We start from the raw sequence: 22,884 nt of genomic DNA, 5'->3' as shown, positions 1-22,884 counted from the left end.
TATTAGACTTCTCATCTACACATAGCGGTGGGTGAAATCATTCAATTTTATTCCATGTGTTATATGTGTCTGTGACATTATATTTTCATTCCGTTTCCTGCAAGCAAAAGTTATGTGAAAAAGGAGAATAAGTGAAACAAAAAGGATGTGACATGAAAAACTAATTAGTTGGTATTTTCACAAGTTACATGTGCCTAAAAAAAGTTTTTTTCCCAGGACTGTCAACACCCTCAATTATCACTGACAAAATGGCCACTCCATGCATTGAGAAACAAGATAGCGTGATAATAGAGACGGACCGACCTATTAAAAACAATCCAGGTGATATTCCAGCTGGCCTGTGCCATGCTGCTAGGGCTGTGGATGAAATGTTAAGTTTGCTCTAGACATGTACCCATCAGACATCTGAATTCTTCGAAGCAAAAACATTGCTCTGTAAAGGACAATTCATTCTCTCCCGTAAAAGTCAATGAAGCCGGGGAATCATGACAAATGCTACAAAACCCAAAAGTGTAAGAGTTGGGCAGCATGTATCCCAGGACTACAGAATTTTCAGAACCTCTGGCGTACTTGGGACTCGTCACTATGACTCCTCTCACTCTTTATTTTGGTACAGTCTAGAGGCATGGAGATCCCTTAAAGACACTGAAGAACTGGTACTTCCTCGTACAATCAGCATCAGGTATAGCAAGAGGCAGAGAGAGAAAGGAGGCAATGACTGAGGCTCAAAGGTCTGAGCCAAGGGCTTCACCACAATGAGATATTATGTTAGGGAGTATTACTGAATCAGTTACATGCCTGATCCAGTCCAAAAACGTGCCCAACCCGTCTCTGAGACAGGTGCTGATAAACATTAGCAATGGAGTTAATCCATCCTAAACCCCCTTTATGGTCAAAGGGCAAAGTCCTAAAATCACAGGTCATAAAAGTGCCCAGACCACAGGGGTGTTAAGAGACTTGGGCCTCCTGCAACTTGCAGTGCAGAGCATCCTCACAGCCGCCTTGACTATACGAGGCTCGTTTCCACCAATGCATGTCTGTACAAATATGACCAAGATGGACATGCTCCCCCTGGGACCAATAACGCAACAATGGGTGCCATTTCTACATGGCCTGCCGATGACCCAACAGTACCAGACATGAGGTCCCTAGCCTGCGACTGGAATTTACTAAATTATGAATTTCCCAAAGAGATGTGCTGATAAACGGAGAACTAAAAATAAAATATTTTCTAGTGGGAGAGCTTCAATCCTAGGAGTTGAGTACATTCTGACGTCGTTGGTAGGGCTCCATCGAGTGTTGTACCTGAACCACATCTGGCAACGCAGTGAAAGGAAAACAGATGTTCATGTTTTTTATTTCCCATTTCCTTCCCAGACAAAACATTTATGAAAAAGGCAGGTACTGTTGCATAGGTCTTCTCCGTTATGTCATGGAGACTGTGATGGGCACACCGTGGAGGGATTCATCACTAGATATGATCAAACAAAGAGAAGTATGTATGTGCTTACGTTTGATGTGCATTGCCGGGGTCTCATTCGCAAGGCTGCGATTCATGAGACTAGGCATCACTTGAAATATCTGCAGCAGAAGAAGATGGAAGGGAAGTCCTCCGTTTGAAGGATAGTATGTTCCAGAGGCTGACACAGGGGCAGTGAAACCACAGGTGCCAGCCCGGGAAGTCTGCACACCGAGCCTGTCAGTAGGAAGAAGAGGCTAACGGAGCATGGGCTTTGGCTGGTTATGCAGGACACACCTTTGATTCATAGATCACAGATAAGCCAGGGATCAGCAGCTCTCAGACCTTCCGGGCCTTGTTCACATCTGAACATTGATCCAGGATCTGAATGAGCCAGAGAGGCTTTGAAAACAAGCGAGGGCGCCCTGTCACTAATAATCTCTAGGCCACTGATTAAAGTATTTGAACTCCCTGGAACATGGATTGGACATTTAGACTACTTTAAATTTACAAAATACATATAACTTTCTACTCATTATGTCACTGAGATGCGGAAATTCTTTACCACAGAATTACTTGGCACAGTCACATGGTTGCCCGGTGGAATGACAACCAAAGTAAGGCAGATTGTCAGTTTTTTTTTTAAGTGAAATTGTTGCTTCACCAATTGGCATTTAGGAAAAAAGGCAAAGGTGAACAGAAAGCACACTTTACAGCTCAATCAGGTGCTGTGGACACTCTAAAACTGGCGGAATTCATTAAGTACTAAGTATGCACCCTAAAAGGCCACTATGAAGGACTAGACTTCTAGCTGATCCAAGTTATCGGTGTCCAAGGGGAAGCACTTTGACTTTATCTAAGAAGCATTAGCAATGGATCTGTATTTTTAAGTCTCGGAAATTATTCACCGGGCAATACAGACAGGTCAGTATGGTGCCACTCTCTCCTTCCATGGGCTAATCCATTTGCCAATGCAAAAGAGTACACAGTTCCTCTAGTTGAAAAAGAAAGGAAAGGGGGGGGGGAAAGGGGAAGGATACACAGGGATGTATTGTCACGTGTCAGGGGAATAAGGCCTGGTCACGGGTAATGCAGGTCAAGAAAGTACAAGGGGGGGGAAAGGGGGGAAACCCTTATTAGAACTAGGGCTCTCACACACCCAGCAAGCTAGGTGTCATGCTTCATCATTTGAGCCTGCCCCTCGTCAGGTCGGCGCTGCAATTCCTGACGGGCTCCCAATATTGGGGCTCTTTAGCGGGGATCTTTTGTTCCTGCCGAAGGGTGCCGTGGGGGTAAGGGGCCCTAGGAAGTGTAGATGTAAATGAATGTATAAAATAGGTACTGTTAGTCCACACGTAAATTTTATTAAAGTGGTAAACAGCCTAATTAAAAACAATGGAAGTTGAGGTGGGTATAGACACTAGTGATTATGTAGCTAGTAATGCTTACCCTACTCTCAAGAAGATCGACATGTTTCGTGCTTTGATAGCCTAAATGGTCAGAGCACTTCCTCAGGATCAGAAAATAAGAACTATCTACAAACAAGGTAAGTGACTGATCTACATACCTAGCAGGTGCAACAAGGTAACCTGCAAGGGAAGATAAAAGACAACAACGTGACAATAAACAACAAAAAAACAACACATTGAAATGCACTCACATGATGAAACTGTCGTCAATGGGAGGCTCTAAGTGTCAATGGGAATACACACGGGTGCAGGGAAGTGACAGTCACCCAGGTGGAAGGTATAAAATTATTCACAAAATGTGATGAAAGCAATATGTGCAGTCAACGGAATAACTATAAAAAATCCAATCAAGGCAGTGCAGGCAAAAAACTCACCAATACTGCTACCAAGCCAATCTTGCAGCAGAGACCGGCGGGTATAAAGGACTCCAATGTGGGTCCTAAAGATTGTTGTCGGAAGGGTGAGAAAAAGGATTAACATAAATGTAAAATCGCCACAGTACCGGAAACGGTACTGGAAGGAGTCTGGAGGATCAAACCATGGCACCCACGTTGGTGAGGGAGACCAAGGACAGTCAAGGCGGCCCATCGCCTCATCGTAAACTCGCACGGGCGGTAAGGTGTGCAGCCATGGTGACCCAGCAAAGCAAGGGGCAGTCGGCGCGGAGGCCAGGAACAAAAAAAGTGGGGGTTGTGCCGCCACACACCCACGCTGTCAACCTGGTGTCAGGGACAAGTGCCTCCACCCCTCGTTGCAGGCGGGCCAGGTCACGGACGGTGGCGCCCATGAAGTTACAACAATGGAATAGGTGCCAAAACCACTCCGTGATGAAAACTCACCTCAATGAGGGTCCGGACCACGGAAGAGGATACAAGTATTACTCACCGCGTCGAAAGGCGCCTGTGCTCGTGAACCTACCCCTACCGCCGGCCCTGGGATGGTTATTGGTGGGTCTGAGTACGAGCCTGATATGCTGCGTAAGGATGACGTGTATCGCGTCATGTGACCACTAGCGTGAGACCCCAATGGTGGAGTTAGTAAAGCCGGGGCTGCCATGATGGAACGGGGCAGGAACTAAGGTGAATGCTTACTGGTGACGTAGAGGACGTCATGTGACCAGCAGTGCCTATCAGCAGGTCAGAAGCGGCCGCTGCAGCCGCGGCGGCCATCTAAGACCGGGAAAGAGCAGTATCGCCAGCGTAAGGTACGCTGGGTTAATAACAAAATTAGTAGCGTGGGTACAATGAAGGTTGGATGTAGATGTAAAGTTAAAACAAGTTATAAAATTTTTTTTAAGAACCAAAGGGACAGTATACAACGGGGTGCCAGGGGGGGCCCATGCGGTATACAGGGTCCTAATGAGAAGGTCACTAAGAAATGTCAGATGATGTAGTAAAGGGCACAGACCCCAGAGTGTAGCTGGGTCTAGGAGATAAGTCATATCTCAGTGGGGGATCAAACTCAGGTAGAAGAACTGTGGGCAGAAGGATCTCATCCAGTGAGTGCACCCCATGGGATGTCGTCGTTAAGGCCTGTCAGGTGTGTGGATAATCTGAGGACCCACCTCTGCTCAAGCCTGAACAAAGCATTTTTAGTGATCTGCGGATGAGCCTCTAAGACTAACCAGCTCATTGAATCAGCATGGTGTTGCATTTCCTTGAAATGTGTGTAGAGTCTAGTTGTCACTCTCTGACAGCGTATGTTGCTTCTATGCTCCGTAATCCTAGTCTTAATCGTGTGAGTAGTCATACCTATGTAATGTAGGTCACAGGGGCATGTAATCATGTAAACACAATTCTTTGTGTTACAATTAGTGTGTCTGGTCAAAACCCAGTGAAAGTCATTTTTGAAAGTGATGTCCTTGGTGGTGGTGGTCAAATTACAGGCCACACATGAACCACAAGGGAAGTGACTTTTTACTGTTGGTAAATCCCACATAGTGCGTTGTGTGTTGGTCATGATCGATTTAGGTCTTGTGTGGACCAGAAGGTCCTTGATGTTTTGTGTTCTCTTGTCTGCAAACCTTGGTTTGGGTATGTTCAAGCTACCTGTCTCTAGAATACTCCAGTTTCTCAGAATAATTTTCTTGATTCTAGTAGAATCAGGCGTGAAAGAGGTGACACAGGTAAGTATGTCAGTTTCAGGTTTCGTTCGTGACTCAAGTAGTGCCTCTCGTGGGTTATTTCTAGCTCTTTTCATGGAGTTACGGACCTGTCTTTCGGGGTAACCCCTAGCCTTCAGATTGGATGATAAAACTCCAGCCTCTGTGTTATAGTCTGCCACCCTTGAGCAATTACGTCTAATGCGTAGGAACTGACCAAATGGTAAATTGTCCCTCAATGTTTTGGGATGATGGCTATCATAGCGCAGTAGACTATTGCGATCGGTTGGTTTTTTATATAATGTTGTGCTCAGAGTACCATCTAGAAGTGTGATATTCAGGTCCAGGAATGGTACTGAATGTTCTGATATGGTGTGCGAAAATCTGAGGTATTCATTTTGTTCATTGATCCATTTAGTGAATTCTGCACAATCAGTGAGTGTACCATGCCAAAAGATCAGTATGTCGTCGATGAATCGTTTCCAGAGTGTAATGTTGCTACGGAAAGGATTCGAGATGTTAAAGATCACGTTTTCTTCAAAAGCTGCTATGTAGAGACACGCTACACTAGGAGCAAAGGTGCTCCCCATCGAAGTACCCTGGCTTTGATGATAGAGTTGTCTGTTGAATTCAAAGAAATTCTCAGTCAAAGCCAGGGTAGCACAATCAACAATGAAGGTTATGGGCGTGGGTGATGACCAATTAAGTGCCCGCAGTGCTGACTCGATAACTGCCAAAGTGGCCCTCTGAGGAATATTAGTGTAGAGGGCCTCTACATCCAAGGTGACTAGATAGATAACATTGCCTGTGTCAGTGAAATGGTCAATTATCTTAAGGACATCAGTGGTATCTTTTATGAATGACGGGGTGTCTCGTACCAAGGGTTGCAAAAAATGATCACAAAATTTAGACAGAGGCCCGAGGAGTGAGCCAATGCCAGAGACGATAGGTCGACCCGGGACCGGAGTAGTGCCCTTATGAATTTTTGGTAGGGTATAGAAGAACGGAACCCTCGGTTCTCGAATTAACAAGAACTCTGCTTCTTTGTGGGTAATCCAACTGTTGGATTCAGCCTCATGAACCAAAGTGGTAATGATGGTTTTGAGTCGTGGAGTCGGGTCTGACGTGATAGGAGTGTAATATCTCTCATTACAGAGTTGGCGTCTGCATTCTGTCTCATAGTCAGTGGTGGACTGGATAACAATGGCTCCACCTTTGTCTGCCTGTTTGATGGTGATAGAAGTGTCATCTGAGAGGTTCTTGAGTAACAGGGTTTCTTGTTTAGTAAGGTTGTGAAAAGGTGTTTCCCTGTGTGGCAAGTTCAGCTCTTTAATGACTGCTTTTTCAAATGTAAGGACCTCCACAGGCACCATGTTATTATGTGGAGTGAATGTCGATGGGTTTCTCAATCCTGAGTCGCTCTCTTCCATATGAGGTTGGTCTTGAAAAAAGGATTTCAGTCGTATTTTACTAAACAGATTATGGACCTCACAATTATCCCTAAACCGGTCCACCCTGGGGGTAGGGACAAAGCCCAAGCCCTTTTGTAATAGTGATTTCTCAGGGGCAGTAAGGATCCGGTGTGAGAGATTCACTACTAGTTCCTCTTGTCCTTCTTTCTGCTCCTGGTGTCCATGCCGCTGGTCGGTGGCTCTTGCCAATGGACCTGTTTTTGTGCGCCTCTTCTGTTGCGCCCTCTTCCTCTGCCCCAGCCTCTGCCTAAAAAAGGTTGGTTGTTGCCATTAAAGAACTGAGGAGGGCAATGTTGATATTGAGGAAACTGCCAGAAGGGTGGTGGTGGTGGTGGACCCTGGAAGATAGGGGGACCATAAGATGGTGGCCCATTGTAAAACCTATTAGTACGCTGATTCCTCCTAGAATTATTGCTGCCCCAACTGTTAGTGCTGGAGTTGCTGTCACTGGAGTCTCTCCTATCTGAGGTGTCATCAGAGGAGTAGCTTGTTTTTTCTGAGGTGTAATCGGCTTTGAGGTATGGATATACTTTCTCCTTATCGAACTTCTGCATATCCTTTTGTAATTTCGTTATTTTCTGTTTCAATAGGTAGTCTTTATTCTCAGCGATCTCAGCATTGATCTCTGCAAGTTTTGTTTTGAACGCCGTGATCTGAATGGATGTTTTCAAAGCTCCTTCAGCGATTTGGATCCTCACGAGGATGGCATCAGCCAATCTTCTCGCGGTATTAATTATTAAGACTAGCCAGTCCCTAGTGCATTTCCATGCCACTAGGGACCATTCCTTCTTAAAGGTGGAGTCATCTAGAAATAATCTAGGGAAGTTATTGACAATAAGGCCTGAGGGTGCTATATTGGCCCGCAGGTATTCTGTCATGAGTGCCCCATGTAAAGTTATCTTAAGCCACTCCCTTTTCAGGTGGACTAACGCAGTCCAATCATCTGACTGTGAGCCTGTCGCCGCGTTGCCATCGGCCCCTAGTAGGGCTGGTGTCCTGTCTAAAATATCCGTAACTGCATCATCGTTAAAACTCAAACCCTGGTGTGAATCCATAGTGGGTGAGTATTGTAATGTAGAAGAGAAGGTGGGCCAGTCAGGAAATATATATTATAATCCGCTGGTAACCTCAAGGTCCCACGGATGAAGATCCATTTGCCGCCCTGGACAGCCATTGATGTCAGATGCAAAGGTGTCCATTTTCCCATGTAAGCTGGAATCATGAGCCAGGAGCCCTAGGGGGCTGCTTTACAAAATCTGATCAGGTCAGGCTGCCAATCAGAGAAATCTCTCTGCAGATCTTGTAATCCCTGTGGGCTGACTGCAAAATCCGGACAGCACCACTAACTAGCATCAGCACATACCACCTGGGCCGGCTGTGAAACAAGCAGTAGGCAAATTGGATTTTCAGTGCGATTACTTCAGTGCTCAGAATCTGAAAAAAGTGTCAATCACTTTTTCATATGGGACAAGGATCTGCTCATTTCAAGAGCTGTGAGCTTAGTTTCCAGACCAGCTGTTTGCTCAAGCTGTGCAAAAGAACTTGGAAGGGCTAATACCGCCTACAACAATAAATCCTGTTTACTGTCTTGTAGAGGCACTGATGAAGGCTCCAATGCTGTCTCCTAAAATTTTATGCTTCGGAGCAGCCAGAAACAGAAGATCACTTCACAAATATTGCAAACTACCAACTCTTTTTAAGTCTGGCTGAAAGGAGCTCAAGCTTTCACTAGGTCAGTGATAACTGAATATAATAGACCCTCACATGAATAGCTACATGCAATAGAACTGTAAGTCCAGAGAGGGAGATGCCTTTCAGTGATAAGAAGACTTCTGAAGTTGGACCAGTTTGTATCTGAAAGTCTGCCTCTGCGAGGTGCGTCATGGGGATAGTGCAGCATTCACGGTCTATGCGACTCACTTCAGTCTGCACACAGTTTGTGTATCTGGTTCTGTATGGAAAGTGATATGAGCAGAGAAGTGTTCAGTCTCAATATTTTCCACCAGTGAATGCAAGAGACAAATGGTAAACAGGATATAGCTTCTGTGATTTTCTCCTCAGTACTAGAGTATTTGTAAACCATAAAAAGTGTGGTGTTTATGGACTGTCTGTGCATCTAGCTCACCAAGGCGCAAGATGCAACTAGTGCAGTGTTCGCAACTGCCTCTGTCCCAAGCTGCTTGGTTTAATTATACAAATCTTGTTGTTTTTACACTGTTCCTCTCTGAATAACTACATGAAGCAGACTATACAAATCAAGTTCATATTTAAATTAAATAGCTTAAACCCAGGAGCGGCTCCTTAATGTGGGCGGAGGAGCGTTGCCTCACTGCTGACTCGCAGTGCGAGAAGCAGAAACATAACTGGTATTATAAATACCATTTTATGTTTCTGCTTCTCCCACAGTGAGAAAGCAGAAGAAGGGTTTGGTTGGGCGTGGGCGGTCCTGCTCGATGGCAGGGGAGCAGTGGCTAGCCCAATGTTGCAGGCCCTGACTGGTCGCCCCTCTGGGGCCGACCAAACCAGTCATTCGCACTCTCCATTTTCTCCATGTAGTCTGCATGCAGCCTACATGGAGAAAATGGCCTTCCCATAGATGCCTTTGCGGTTGGCGTCCCAGTTTATCACAACGCTGCCATTGCAGCGTTGTGATTGGCTATGGGAAGGGGAGGGAGGCTGCCTGCTTCCTGTTCCTGCGGAGGCAGGAAAGCAGGAGCCGGAGCCAGAGTTTGGAAAACGTGGGACCCGGGAAAGGTAATTTTTTTATTATTTAACCCCCCCTCCTTGCCTGACCCCCACCTCCCCGCACAACCACTCGCCCGTTACACCCCCCCCCCCGCACCCATCCCACTCTGCTCGTGAGCCATGCCGGCCAGGACTTCTTAAAACTATTGGCTGGCCAGGGTTTGTATAGTGAGTAATAAACAAATATTCTATAAAGACTGTAGTTTTTTCCCCTTCTTTGGTCTGTCAAGGGGATCATTCCATTTGCTGGTCAACTCTATGAGAACACCAGTTTTAAAGAGGAAGGTTAAACAAAAAGTGTCTATAGAGCAAAACTAATTTACTTAACGTTACTGATATTTTCAAAGACACTGCATATTTACAAAATATCGACAGTAGCTTACAGGTGCGGCTCCTCTGCAATGGCGTAGGAGCGTCACCCAACTGGCTCTGAGCCAGCAGGTGAAAAATAAAATTACAATCTATCATTGTTTTATTTTTAATTTCTGGCTCTGGGCCAGCGCTATAGGGAGGGGTGGGGAGGGGGCAGGAGGAGTGCTTTGTGCACTTCCATGTGGGCATGTGTAATTGGCCGGCCAAACACACATGCGCACTTAGGTTTCTCCAATCTAGCTGTATTGTACAGGCGGGCTGGAGAAACTGCAAAGACTCCCTGTCCTGAGCGGAGCGTCTTTTCAGCCTGCTTAGGGCAATCCCCACGCTGCGTGGAGGTGGCACAGGGAGTCTGTCCTAATGCATGCTGGAAGCCTGGGACCAGTAAAAGCACACGGAGGCGGGAGACGGCCAGCAGCCTAAGACAAGTTTCATTTTTTCAATGTATTATTAACCCCCCCTCGCTCTCCCTCCCCGCACTCCCTACACCCCTGCTCCACCACCCATTGTTTGTGGCGGTCTCCACAAGTAATTTATTATTTATCTATCACAAAAAAAATGTATGGCTCAAGTCTATATCAGCATAATCCAGCCAAAGAAATGCAAAATGCTGAAACCATGAAAACCACGCAACTAAAAGCCAGATTAGCTGCTTCAGAGTTTCTCATAGGATGTTTGATGGTAATTGGCTCAACCATTTCGGCTTATTAAGCAAAAAAAAAATTACAGTGACAAGTCAATGCCAACCCGTGTTTATGAGAGCTTCCTTTAAATTTGAGTCCCCTTGATACATTCTGGAGTGAAAGACATTTTGGGTTGGTCGGAAACATTTAAACAGGGTTGAAGATGATAGGATAAATGGAAGTCGGACTACTCTGCTATTATTCAAAGCCTGTCATACACATGATTAACATAGCGAAAAGTCTGTAGAATTACTTCACTGTCAATTGTCGGTGCGTGAACAAAATCGAGTTTTGTTGCTCACATATTCTGAAGACCAACAAACCACTGGACACTTCAGATCTTGTGACATGTGGGTGGCCGATATTTATATTTTTAAACACACTCATTTAAGGAGTATATGCTGTAGTCTATTCAGCAAGTTTCAAACTATCGCATCAAAAACATCCTTGAGACAATTGGCTTGGGTTGCGGACATCCACAGTGACATAGGAAAGGAAATATACATTATTCCCTTATGACTCAAAAACCATGCGGTCCGTTTCGGGCATGTGAATTTGGCCCTTGAAAAAACTTTTACTTTCAATGATTTAAATAAAATCCCTAAGTGTTGCTATCATTGAAAGTCAATGCACACTTCATAAGGGACAGAAGGCAGCCATTCACTCGTGAGGCTTGTTGTGTGATGTTGTTCGCAATATGTTTAAGAGTGATGAAGTTCGAGGGATGGTCAGAGGTAAACTACCTCGATCACATGATGAAGACTAATAGGAAGAAATGCCAGCGGACCGCACTACCTGAATAAAAGTCAGGAAATAAATCACTTAGCATTGACTTCAATTTACTACCACTAGCCTGAGAAGGACACCTAAAAATAACAATACCACTACAGCTGTAGGTTAAGGGTAACCCTTCCAAACTGCACCGAGGTGAACACCATTATGCTGTGTAAAGTTCAACAAAGAAAACTGCTATACAGTGCACGGACACTCAGGGGCCCACAACCATCTAAATAATTAGGGTTTGAACTACCATCTTGAAGTTCTGGAAACATATAGAGGCCCTTAGGCTAGTGGTTCTGTTTGGTGGTCAGCTCAACATTCTGTGACTTAGGGCCTTATTATAACTATAGGGGTCCATGGGACTGCCGTAGTTGTGGTGGCGGTCCGACCACCACCGCACTGCAGGACCATGTGCAGTACTACAACTGGTGCGGATGGACTGCCACCAGATCTCCGGGTTCAAGGATTCTGCTGGGCCGGTGGTCTTTCTCTGTGAAGAATATGCTAGCGCTGCCGGCACTGTACAGCATATTTTGATTTGCCTCCTGGCCATTCTTTTCATGGCGCTGCGACCGCCATGAAAAGGGTGATGGAGAGGTAACAAACGGGCCCTAACAGGGCTCCCTGCCACTCCAATTACTGCAGATGCAATCAGGGGGGCACATGTTTTGCCCCCCAGTATTCATGCATCCCAGTTCGTGCATAGTGCCGGGACTTGCTGACATCGCTGTCACTGCAGCTGTCTGCATTTAAGGCTCTCCAAACAGCCTTCCAGACTGCTGCCGTTGCAGCGCTGCCGTACCACTGCCCACCACGAATTACAATCATAATCCAGCAGGCGGTGTTGGAACTAATTTGGCGTGTCCTGTGGGGCACTGGGGTGGCAGCCCACGGTAGGACAGCCAAAGCCATAACAAGGCCTTTAGTCTTGCTAAACACAAGCAATACAAGGGTGGCCGCTCTTTTTTTCCATTCTGGACCTTTCTCTCTGCAGTGCCATACCCCATCGGCTCTGCTTAGTTCTCGATTTCAGGGTTTTTAAAAACTTAAAAATGAGGTTTTTAAAAATATCCACTTTCACTTCCCTTCGTATGATTTGTCACTCAGTCAGTGAAGTAGTGCCATGAAACCCTTTGGTGCACTATGTTCTCCAGCAAAAATCACACCTAACCTAACCGTCCTTTGAGTAACGAGCTTGCTCTGTGGACCTTGATAGAATCCTGCTAGGCTGAAACTGTCAGTAACGGAATCTGAATATTTCAAACTTCTGCCTGTCACTGTTGATAGACAGAGCTATGCCATTAAGTTTGCATTGTGTGGAAAGCTGTGGAAAGTTATGTAGTTCTGCTAGTTTTTTTTAAAAATGCATTCTTGTGAGCCACTCAAAATAGCTCAATTTTAAAAAATAGGCGAACATTTTTGCAAAACAGACCTGTAGCAGGTTCTCTTCTACAAAAAGATCATGAAAAATGTCTAATTAAAACCTGTTTTTACTCGGAAATTCTCTCCCATCCAGTTCAAAGCTGACAAACGTGTGAAGCTTGAACACAGCACTCAAATTTGAGGGCAACGGTGGTTTGCCCACTCCTAAGTGCGCAGTGACTGTTTGGTCGGCCCTCTCGGGCCGCCCAAACCAGTCATGCGCACTTTGCCCGTTCTTTATGCAGGCTGCATTACAGCCTGCACGGAGAACAAGCCCAGGCTCCCAGTCCCTGGTTGAGTGTCCCACCAGTACACTCAAAACCAATCACAATGCTGCATTGCAGCGTTGTGATTGTTTAGGGGAGCCTGGGTGCCTACCAATCACAATACTGCATTGGTCAGCATTGTAATTGGTCAGAGGAGCCTGTTTTCCTGACCCACGACGAGAGCAGGAGCAAGGAGGAAAGATGCGGCGGCAGGACCGGCGGCAAGGTAAGTGTTGTAATATTTTAAATATATCTTTGTTTTTCATTGCGCTAACTTGCGCCTTACCACCCGCCAGTCATGCCAGCCGCCATTGGACCCTAACCCCAACCATGACACTTTCTCCGAACACTAACAGTTTAACACTAAGAATATCCCAAATCCCAACGTTCCTCCTTATCCCTATAAGTGACCCCTAACTGGACTATTATTCACACAATAACCCTAACAGAATATTTAGCATGGAACAGCACACTGAGGATTAAAACATTCACCACACCGCTCATGTTAAGTCCCACCCCTCATTCACCACACCACTCATGTTAAGTCCCACCCCTCTTTCACCACACCCCTCATGTTAAGTCCCACCTACAAGACCCAATGAAAAGAGTGACTCCACACACTTACTGCAGTTCTCTGGCCTCTTGTTGTTGTGAATCACCGCCCTCTGGTTGGCAGTGCGGTAGAGTGCAGTCCAGTTGATAGTGTGGTAGTAGCAGAGATTGTGGTTGTCGGTGATGTAAACGTTGCCAGCACTGATTTCCTTTAATGACTGGAACTGCAGAGAGATGACGCTCTTTTGCTTAAGGACAAGCAGGGATACATGGCTGAAGAATAGAAGAAAGATATTGAGCTGTAGGACTGTTTCAAAGAAATGGTAATCCAAACCATGAGTATAACTAGAGCAACAAAATAAATAAAAATCTGCAATGACTCAAGCGTTGAGATACCCTTCTGGAGAAATAGTAGATGTCACAACAGTATTGTGCTTCTGAAAAGAAGATTCACAAGATAGGCATGATATATAGTGGTTAAATTTTAGGTTGGTTTAATATTATGGTAAGGGATACGATTAAGTAAGTGTTGTAAGACTAGATTTTGGTTGGGGGTTAAGGTCAGGGGTGGATAATGGATATCAATATGGTTTTTTAGTTAGGCTGATGGCTATATTTATGGTAAGAAGGACATGTAGATGATTTCACTAGGATACTGCTGGCCCTGCAGATCAATTGTCTATTACAGAAGCTCCCAATTTCTGTAGGCACCCTGTGCGCTCAAAAGCTGGAGAAGTTAAATAGTTAAAACACTCTAAGGCTTCAACAAATGACCTATTAGTTTAAAGCACCCCTGCTCACTGATGAAGATGATGGCATCTGCATGCCAAAACCTATCAAGAAGCACAACATGACCTTCAAAAGTAATGGCTTGAGGAATATTTGGTAAAGGAATTATCTATAGTAGATACAAACAAGATACTTACCTTAGGTAATGCTCTTTTTTGTGGATATTTTATCGAACCACAGATTCTTCACCTTAGAATACTCTCTAGGTGCCAGACTAGCGGACAGATGTACAACCCTTCCAATTTGCTACTCGCAAATTGCATCATTTTGTGACTTGCAATTTGCGACTCGCAAAATGGAATTTAAAACACTGTCTCAGACACTGTTTGCGAATCCTAATAGGGTTGCAAATTGCCTGCCTCCTTAATATTCATGAGGCAGGAGCAATTTGCCACCCCATTGTGAATGGCTAGCACTCTCAGGGATGATGGCCAGCTGGAGTCAGCAGACCACCATGTCTGTGACTACTTTTTAAATGAAGCAGTTTAGAAAAAAAAATCAGCCTGTTTTCTTAAAAGAAACAGAATGCATAAAAAAGAAAAATGAAATGTTTCTGTTTCATTTCTTAAGAGTAGGCAGTGGACCTCAGGACCACTGCCTGCTCGTAAAAAATATTTTCACTGCCAGTCACAAAGGGGAAGGGGTCTCCTGGGGCCTGTATTTTGCGAGTCGATAATAGGTTACCAACTCGTAAATTGGGGTTTGTACATAGGCAGACCGATTTTGCTGTTGCAAATGGGTAAATTTCCTGTTTACGACCACAAAAAATGGTTGTACATCTGACTCTTAGATCTGGAAAATGTTCTTCACCAGCAATGCTCCATGCACTACTTGGGGAAGGTGTGTGGCTTAGCTTTGATTCCACAGCGCCCAGGAAATGAGTCGCATACAAGCACTACTCCTGTGAGCTGATGTCACTTTCTTGCTTGCCCCTTTCCACACCCTCAGACTCGGAACAGCAATAATTAGCAGTTCCAGTGTACAGATTTCGAACTTGAGACCTTTTAGATATTATAAAAGAGGCCCTTCCACAGAACAGAGGTGGGAGGGTAGTGAGGAATCTGCAGTTAGATAGAGTATTCAAAAGAAAGAATGATACTGAAGGTAAGCAACTTTTTCCTCTGATGGATACTTCCTTTTAACCACAGATTCCTCACATTATAATAGATACCAAAACAATACTTTCCCAGATAGAGGGTTTGTGGTGTGGACTTAAACCAAAAGGTCTTGCAGGATCAAATGGGCAAAATGTTCTTCTCATCAGACCTGGCTGTCAAGGCAATAGTGCTTCATGGACACAGCCTGGCAGATGTGGACAGACACTGATCCCTGATCGAATGGGCTCTCAAATCTTCTGATGGCTGATTCTTGGTGTATACCATATCTCATCCACAGGAGTATCCATTTCATCAGGGTTCTTTTGTGCACAGCCTTCCTTTTTTTGATGTGAAAACCCCCAAAACAGTGGATTATCCACACAGTGGGCCTTGGTATCATCAACGTAAAAGCTTAGATTCCTTTTATGGTGCAGCTGATGAAGCCTCTTCTTTTTAGAGGCATGAGGAGGGTCAAAAAATGCGGGCAGGTTGATGGCTTGCCCAACATAGAAGGGAGTCATAACTTTCAGCAAAAAGGTCAGCCCCATCCTCAGCATCAGTCGGTCAGGAAAAAAGGTGATGTTGGCTGTTTACAAGGACAGAGTCAGAAGATGCATTGAGCAGCTGTTCATCAGTTATAAGGGCGTACACATAAAAAAATGGCAAGACAAAGAGAAGGTCCACTGTGGCATTAGAAATGGTCCGGGAGAGAACCTGTGTGTCAAATTTTTAATAAATTGCTTCATAACAGGTGACTTAAACAAGGAGGGTTGGTGCAGCAAATGCAAAAAGGCTGAAAGAGCCAACAAATAACCTTTATTAGGGCCCATTGCAAGGCCTTGCTGGGACAAAGACAAAATTAACAATAAAACAACCAACAGTTTGCCTTTTAAAGGGCCTGTCTTTCTGACTCCATAACAGGCCACAAATTTGCCCTAGCACCCAGCGTAAATGCATTTCATGAAAGGGCACCTGGTGGCATCCACCACTCTGGGTGGCTGATAAAATGCAGTAAACGCCAGTTGTGCCTGCTTCCATGAATCAGTAGTGGGGCGGTTCAGTTCCAACAGGAAGCAAGATAGGCTCCCGTAAGCCAATGACAATGTGCAATGCAGCATTGTGATTGGTTTGAGTGCCGTGGTTCGGCGCTCAGATAGAGAATGGATGCCTGGGCCTGTTCTCCACCCAGGCTCTATTGCAACCTGGGTGGAGAACATGCAAAGCGTTCATGAATGTTTGGCTGGCCAAACATTTATGCGCACCTAGAAGGGTGTCATCACTCCTCCCCCCTGATCAGCCTAGCCCTGCCCCACAAAACTGCCCCAGCACAGAAAAATAAAATGATAATAACATTGCATTATCATTTTCTTTTTTGCCCTGCTGAAAGGCAGGAGGGCGACGCTCCTCTGCCTTAGCAGAGGAGCCGGCCCTGGTTAACTGCTACTGCTCAATATCTACACATGGAGGTGTAGATTGCCAGGTTCGAGTAAAGAGCCCTGCCCTGCTGCTTCAACAGAAGATCTTCCTGAAGTGGTAGTCTGTTTGGAGGGCAGATACTCTTGCCAAGAATTCCTTGGTGCTACACTCACCTGGCCCAATCCAGAGCCACAAGGATGACTTGGGCCCAGTGATCCCGAACTTTTTCATAACTTGGAGCAGGAGAGGCACAGATGATAAGACATACTAGAGCGGTGCTCTAGTTCATTCAGAATGCATCTCCTAGCTAGTATTTTTGCAGAAAGTCCAACATATAATACTTTCGACTAAGGGCATTCTTGACAATAGCAAAATGCGATCTAGCCAGGGTTCTCCCCACTGTCTGAAAATGGCTTTCAGCAACTAATTATGTTAATGTCATTCATGATCCCCTCAGACACATAAGCTGCCCTGCCATTTAAGAAGAGTGCCAGCTGGTTCACAATCATGGATGTGACCTGATACTCTAGCCAACTCCAGAGGCAGAGAGCGCCTCCTGGCTCAAAATCCAGACCCCACTCCGCCCTGCTTTTTGCAGTGCCATATGGTGGAGATGTTATCCTGAAAACGTACACCCTTGATGGATGGGAGGAAGGACTTTAACGTCAGACAAATGACTGCCAAAATCCAACAGACTGTTGTGAAGCTGGATATCAACAGGTAAGCAGAGTCCTCTGATCGACACATTCCCCAACCAAGCAGTGATGAATCAGTCACCGCCATGGGAGAGAGAGACAGACGGAAAGAGAGACCTGCGGCTGGTCCAACCGCAATTCAACAGCCACAACTGGAGACTGTTTGGCGTCTCCTCAGAAATCTAAATGCCATCTGATAGGTCTGCTTGGTGGTGGGCCCACTGGAACTTCAGATTCCATTGCAGAGCCTGCATAAGCCACCATGTGTAGTCAACAAGGATTATGCAGGCGGCTAAAAGGACAAAAAGCCACATAGCTGCTCTCACCAAGGCTAAAATATTGGAATCATAGGCTGAATGTCCTGGACTCATTGCAATGGAGGGATGGCCCTGAACTGCAATATCTCATGGGGTCAGCTCCAATAAATGGAAGCCTCGGCAAAGGAGTCAGGTGTGACTTTGGCTTGTTGAACGTGAACCGCAACAATGCTAGGACGTTTGCTATTGTCTGGAAGTGGCCTACGATTGACTGTGACGAGCTTGTCCTGAACAGTCAGTGGTCGAGGTAGAGAAAATCTAGTATTTCTGAAGTTCGGTGATACCACAGCCATCCCTTTTGTGATCAACCAGGGTCACTTGGAAGTCTGAAGGGGAGCATGGCTAATGAAAAATGCTCCTGGGCTAACTTAAGCTACAGGTAACATCCATGGAACTGCAGGACGGGTATATGAAAATACGCATACTGCAAGGACAAGCACACCACCCAATCATTTGCGTCCATGGCAGTTAGGATCTAGGCTAGCATGAACCTTTTGAATTGGGTCTTCAAGGAAGGCATTCAGGGGTCTTAGGGGCTGAAATGGGATAAAGATCCCCATCCTTTCCAGCACGATGAAAAAGCAAGAGTAGAAACCCTCTCATATTTCCGAGTCTGGAACCCTCCTAATGGCTCCTTTGGAAAGAAGAACTCACACCTCTTGAAAAGGAATGGATAGGTGTTTACCTGAGAGTCAAGCTAATGTGAGGGGACTGGTTGGCTGGGCAGAAAGAAAGAACAGTGTACAGCCATGCTGACGATTTGAAGGACCCATTCTGTCAGATGTGATGGATCACCACCCGTGGAGAAAATGTTGGATCCTGCTTCCCACACGGTAGTTGTGTGCCACTGCAAACTAAAGCTACTTGTTGACTGGTGCTGCAGAAGAAGGGCACTGGAGGACTGAAGATCCATGTCACCAGCCTCGAAAGAACTGGGGCAATTGAGCAGTGGCTGGGGAGAATGACATTGCCTATAAACCAGCGCTCTAAAGGAGTCCTCGAAATTTCTTCAACTGGTGAGGAAGCTGTTTGGCAGAGGTCAAAAGACCCAGAAACAGAATCATGTCCCTACTTTTTTTGAAATTCTGAAGGCAGAATCAGCTTTTTCCGCCAAAAAGGTGTGAAGCACATCCATGAAAGAGGCATGTACCTCTCAAGAGAGCTACATCGCACCATACTGGTGCCAACTACTATTCTCAGACAATCAGTAGTATCAAGGCCAGAACAAAACACATATTTTGCCACATCTTGATCATCGAGAATAGTTTGGACCAGTGAGGCCTAAAGTTTTTCTGTGACTGCTGGCAAAATCTCACTGGCCATGTCCCACAACGCATGTGGATATTGGCTGAATAAACAGACTTCAGTACCAGATCTCAATGTAAAACTAGCCAAAGAGAACATCTGATTTCTTAATGCCTCAATCTTCTTGGACTCCCTGCCCGAGGGAATCGTGGGGAACGAACTGAGGTTCACCTTGCTGGTTGAAGCCTGAGCAACCAGACTCTCTGGAGCAGGATGTTTAGTAAGAAGATCAGGGTCGTCAGGCACCGGTCTGTGGTGTCTGGCCATCTGCCTATTCACTGGTGGGCCAGAACAGGGCTTTGATGATGTGTCCACTAAACTGTCAGTGAAAGCATCAATGAAAGGGAGCAAGTACTTAAATGTGGCTTGCCTAGGTTGTAACATTTCTGTAAGGACATTTGTATTAACCTCAATAGAGGACAGTTGTAGACCCAAGACCTCAGCTGCTTGTTGAATTACCAATGCAAATGACACACTCTCTTCCATTGGGGGCCCAAATGGAGAGTTCAACCCTGTATCTAGAAAAGTATCAAGCCCACTGGCCTCCTGTAAGACCATGTAAACATTTCCATCGTAATGAGGAGGTAAATCATCCCCATTCCCACTATCATAATCTGTGGGTGGTGGCGGGCTTTGGTAAGAATTAGAGCCAAAAATATTATGGGGTCTCTGGTGATGTGTCCACTCTAGTAGGGGCATAGGATTCGAATCAGGCTGCATGGTGACTGATTGCGCTTTACTAATTTCATAGTGTGACATTGGCCGTGACTGTGCTGAAGGTGGTTTGGGGTTAAATATCAGAACTGTATCTTCTTCCGGCAACAGCAATGAGGGACAGACTGACTGTGGTTGTGGAAGTTAATACTAGAGCATGTAGAGGGTCTGTAAGGGGCCCAAAGGTGTCAAACAGAGCAGAGGACAGATCCGCTGGGCGTAAACCAATGGAGGGACCCTGAGCATTCCTGGGGACTAAATGTATGCCAGAGGGAGCCAGAACAGTGCCAAACATCTGTAGCATGGTCTCCATAAGGGCGGAGAAGGTTTTAAAAAGGAGAATAAAGAGCAACAAGCAACCCCTGGAAAATGGAGAGTGTGTGCTCCAAAGGCAGGCTCACCTACCAGCACTTGTCAGTGATTCTTGGTGAGCCTTCTTTTAGGCTCTAGTGAGGGGTATGATAGGATTCTTGGTGGTCTGTCTGCCTGTTTCCAGATACCTGCCGGCTTCCACATTGGCAAGATGTACAGCAGTTGCAATGAAGGCCAGAACAACTTCAGTAGGGCATTGGGCTTAGTTTGCAGAAATTAGCAAAACCATGCTCCATGTTCAGCACCTTTAGAGTCCAAGCTGGTCTGTGAAAATAGAGGTTCACAGTATTGGTGGTATTCGTAAGTGTGAGGTCATTGTTTTGCATTCCATGTTCTGTGTATATAGGGGGTGGATGGATTGTACAGCATTCTTCTTGTTACTGGACCTTAAATTTAAGGTAGGGATGCTGAGATTTTGCAATAAAGACGTATTCTGCATATAGGATTTAGAATACTGTATTTGAATTTACCAAAGGCACAATTTTAGCTACGAGATTGTACTTAAACCCTAGATCCAGGGTATTTCCTGACTGCTCGTAATTTATTTGGTAGTACACCTGATGCTGGCACCGAGTACGAAGAATTTCATGAATTCCTTCATCTGTCTGGAATTCAAACAAAATCGACTTTGGCTTCTGACAGCGAGGACTGCTTGTGATTTATTTGGCAGCACACCTGATGCTGGCACCCAATACGAAGAATTTCATGAATTCCTCCATCTCTGCGCAAATCAAACAAAATCGACTCTGGCTTATGGCGGCGAGGCTCAAGTGAGGCAAAATGTTTGTTATTGGACTTCTTCAGCCCTTGCACAGTTGGTACATTTATTTTGGATGCTCTGCCATTGATGACGGCTTATTTTCAAGTCCCCGCCGCGTTGCTATTGCAGGCATTGGGATATCTACAAACGTGCACTTCTCCGTTTGTCACTTACCTCACTAATGGTAAGTGACAAACAGAGAAGCGTACATCTGTAGCAATGGAAACAAATATGGTGGGATGTATTGTCACCTACAGGGACCGGTGATGACAGTGCATCCCAGAATCCTATGCGCAGTGTGTGCATAGCCTAGAATCCAGTTACCCCAGAGGGCAGTGCATAGAATGCGTGTCGCTCGAAAGTCTGTCCCAGTGTGCTGCACGCGGAATGCGCATTGCTAAACACGCATATGATGGGGGCATTATTAAAAAATAAGGCTCGTTTTTTTTTGGTCTGACAAATGTCAACAAGCTTTTGAGCTTATTAAGGATTCCATTTGTAAAGCACCTAACCTGCAAGAATTTGACCCTAGCGCCTGTACAATTGTCATCACCAATGCTAGCGAAAAAGGTGTGGGTGGGTGTTCTTTTCCAGTTCGACAAGCACAAAACTGAGGTGGTTATCGCATTTGCGTCCAGGTCATTAACTCCGACAGAGAAAAATACTTCTGTAATCAAGCGGGAAACCTTGGCGTGTGTTTGGACCCTTGAACACTTCAAGAATATTCTGTGGGAGAGGAAATTTATGTTATGGTCGGGCCAAAAACCCCTAACAAAGTTATTGACTACTGAAGGTTTGTTTAGAGCGACAACTAGGATTGCTAGATTTTCAATAATGTTACAGGATTTTTGGTATGAAGTTCAGTATGTGCCTGGGCAAATTATTTTACTGCGGATTTTCTAAGCAGAATAGCATTGCCATTGACAGAAAATGATAAGGAACCTGAGGCAGTTGAAGATGTACAGATGGACAAGATATGTAGAGGAAAACGGCATACAAATCTAACATAAAGCCTGCATAACTGAAGGCCAAAACTCCTTCCACAGGCCTCCTTACTTTTAATTCACAGACTCACAATTTCAAAATTGAAACATTTCCAATGTTAATTATTTATAATAAATCATTGTTATTACTCATTTATCTTAAACACCTAACAACCATTGACAAAGCCAATCGTACTGACAGGTTTTAGGTCTATGTCAGTTGTTGTGTTACATATATGGGTGCAATTACATCTCAGAGAGAAACCAAAATACCAGTCGGTGGCACACTATGGAAATCATAGAAATTTATTTTACATGTCTCTGTTTAGAGAGCCTCCACTTTTTTCATCCCAATTAAAGACCTGTCTGCACATAGTTCTACATGACTGATTGCAGCCAGCAGCTGTGGGTGCTCCCGATGCCAGATCAGAGCATTTTCTTCCAAAGTTGATGCCATGTGCAGAACGAGACACCGGGCAAGGACACACTTTAAAAGGCTGAAGTTGTCACGTCTTACAATTGAGACATTTCAGTATATGTTGAACATATTAATGCAGTAAGATATGGGACAGTTTTTAATGTGTTTAATATTTCAAGACTATATGTTCACACTGCTTTAGAAACCTTGCTTTATCACTAACTTAATTTGCTTTAAATTGCAACATTTACCAATCTTTTTTCAAGTTTTTCACGGGAGGAGGACCCACTCTGGATCACACGTTTGTGCACTCAGCTTGGCCGCATCGTTGGCTACATAAAAGCCCTACCCAACCAGTCGTGGCCAGTATGACTTTCAGGTGGGGCGAGGGGGGTCGCGTGGGGAGGGGACAAAAGTTAACTTACCTTCACCGGTCCGGTCCCCAGTCGTTGGTCCCGCGTCATCTCTCGGAAACAGGAAGCAGCCGCAGGCAGCCTCCCTACCCTCCCCTAAGCCTATCACAACGCTGCAATGGCAGCGTTGTGATTGGCTGGGATGCCAACCACACAGACGTAGGAAGCAACCTTTACAACGCGGTCGTTACAACACGATGCCATTACATTGCAAGTCATTAGATTGACTTGCTCTAGATTTACTATTCCAACACCTTACCTTCTGTTGCGCAGGGTGGAGTTGG

The 22,884-nt window shown here is 45.3% G+C and overlaps 1 protein-coding gene across 3 annotated transcripts in view; it reads right to left on the bottom strand.

Moving 5' to 3' along the window:
• The window catches only part of ERBB4 (erb-b2 receptor tyrosine kinase 4), a 2,224,949-nt gene that overhangs the window by 566,712 nt on the left and 1,635,353 nt on the right, over positions 1–22,884 (bottom strand). For all 3 annotated transcript variants that reach the window (XM_085648582.1, XM_085648584.1, XM_085648585.1), the window contains exon 12: positions 13,395–13,594. In XM_085648582.1, coding sequence (XP_085504708.1) covers positions 13,395–13,594 — 200 coding nt within the window. The remainder of the gene's footprint in view (positions 1–13,394; positions 13,595–22,884) is intronic.

This window comes from Triturus cristatus, chromosome 3_2, assembly GCF_964204655.1.
Source record: "Triturus cristatus chromosome 3_2, aTriCri1.1, whole genome shotgun sequence".
NCBI classification, from domain to species: Eukaryota; Metazoa; Chordata; class Amphibia; order Caudata; family Salamandridae; genus Triturus; species Triturus cristatus.
The sequence above is the reverse complement of the archived record's forward strand: the minus strand, read 5'-3'. Positions and strand labels throughout refer to the sequence as shown.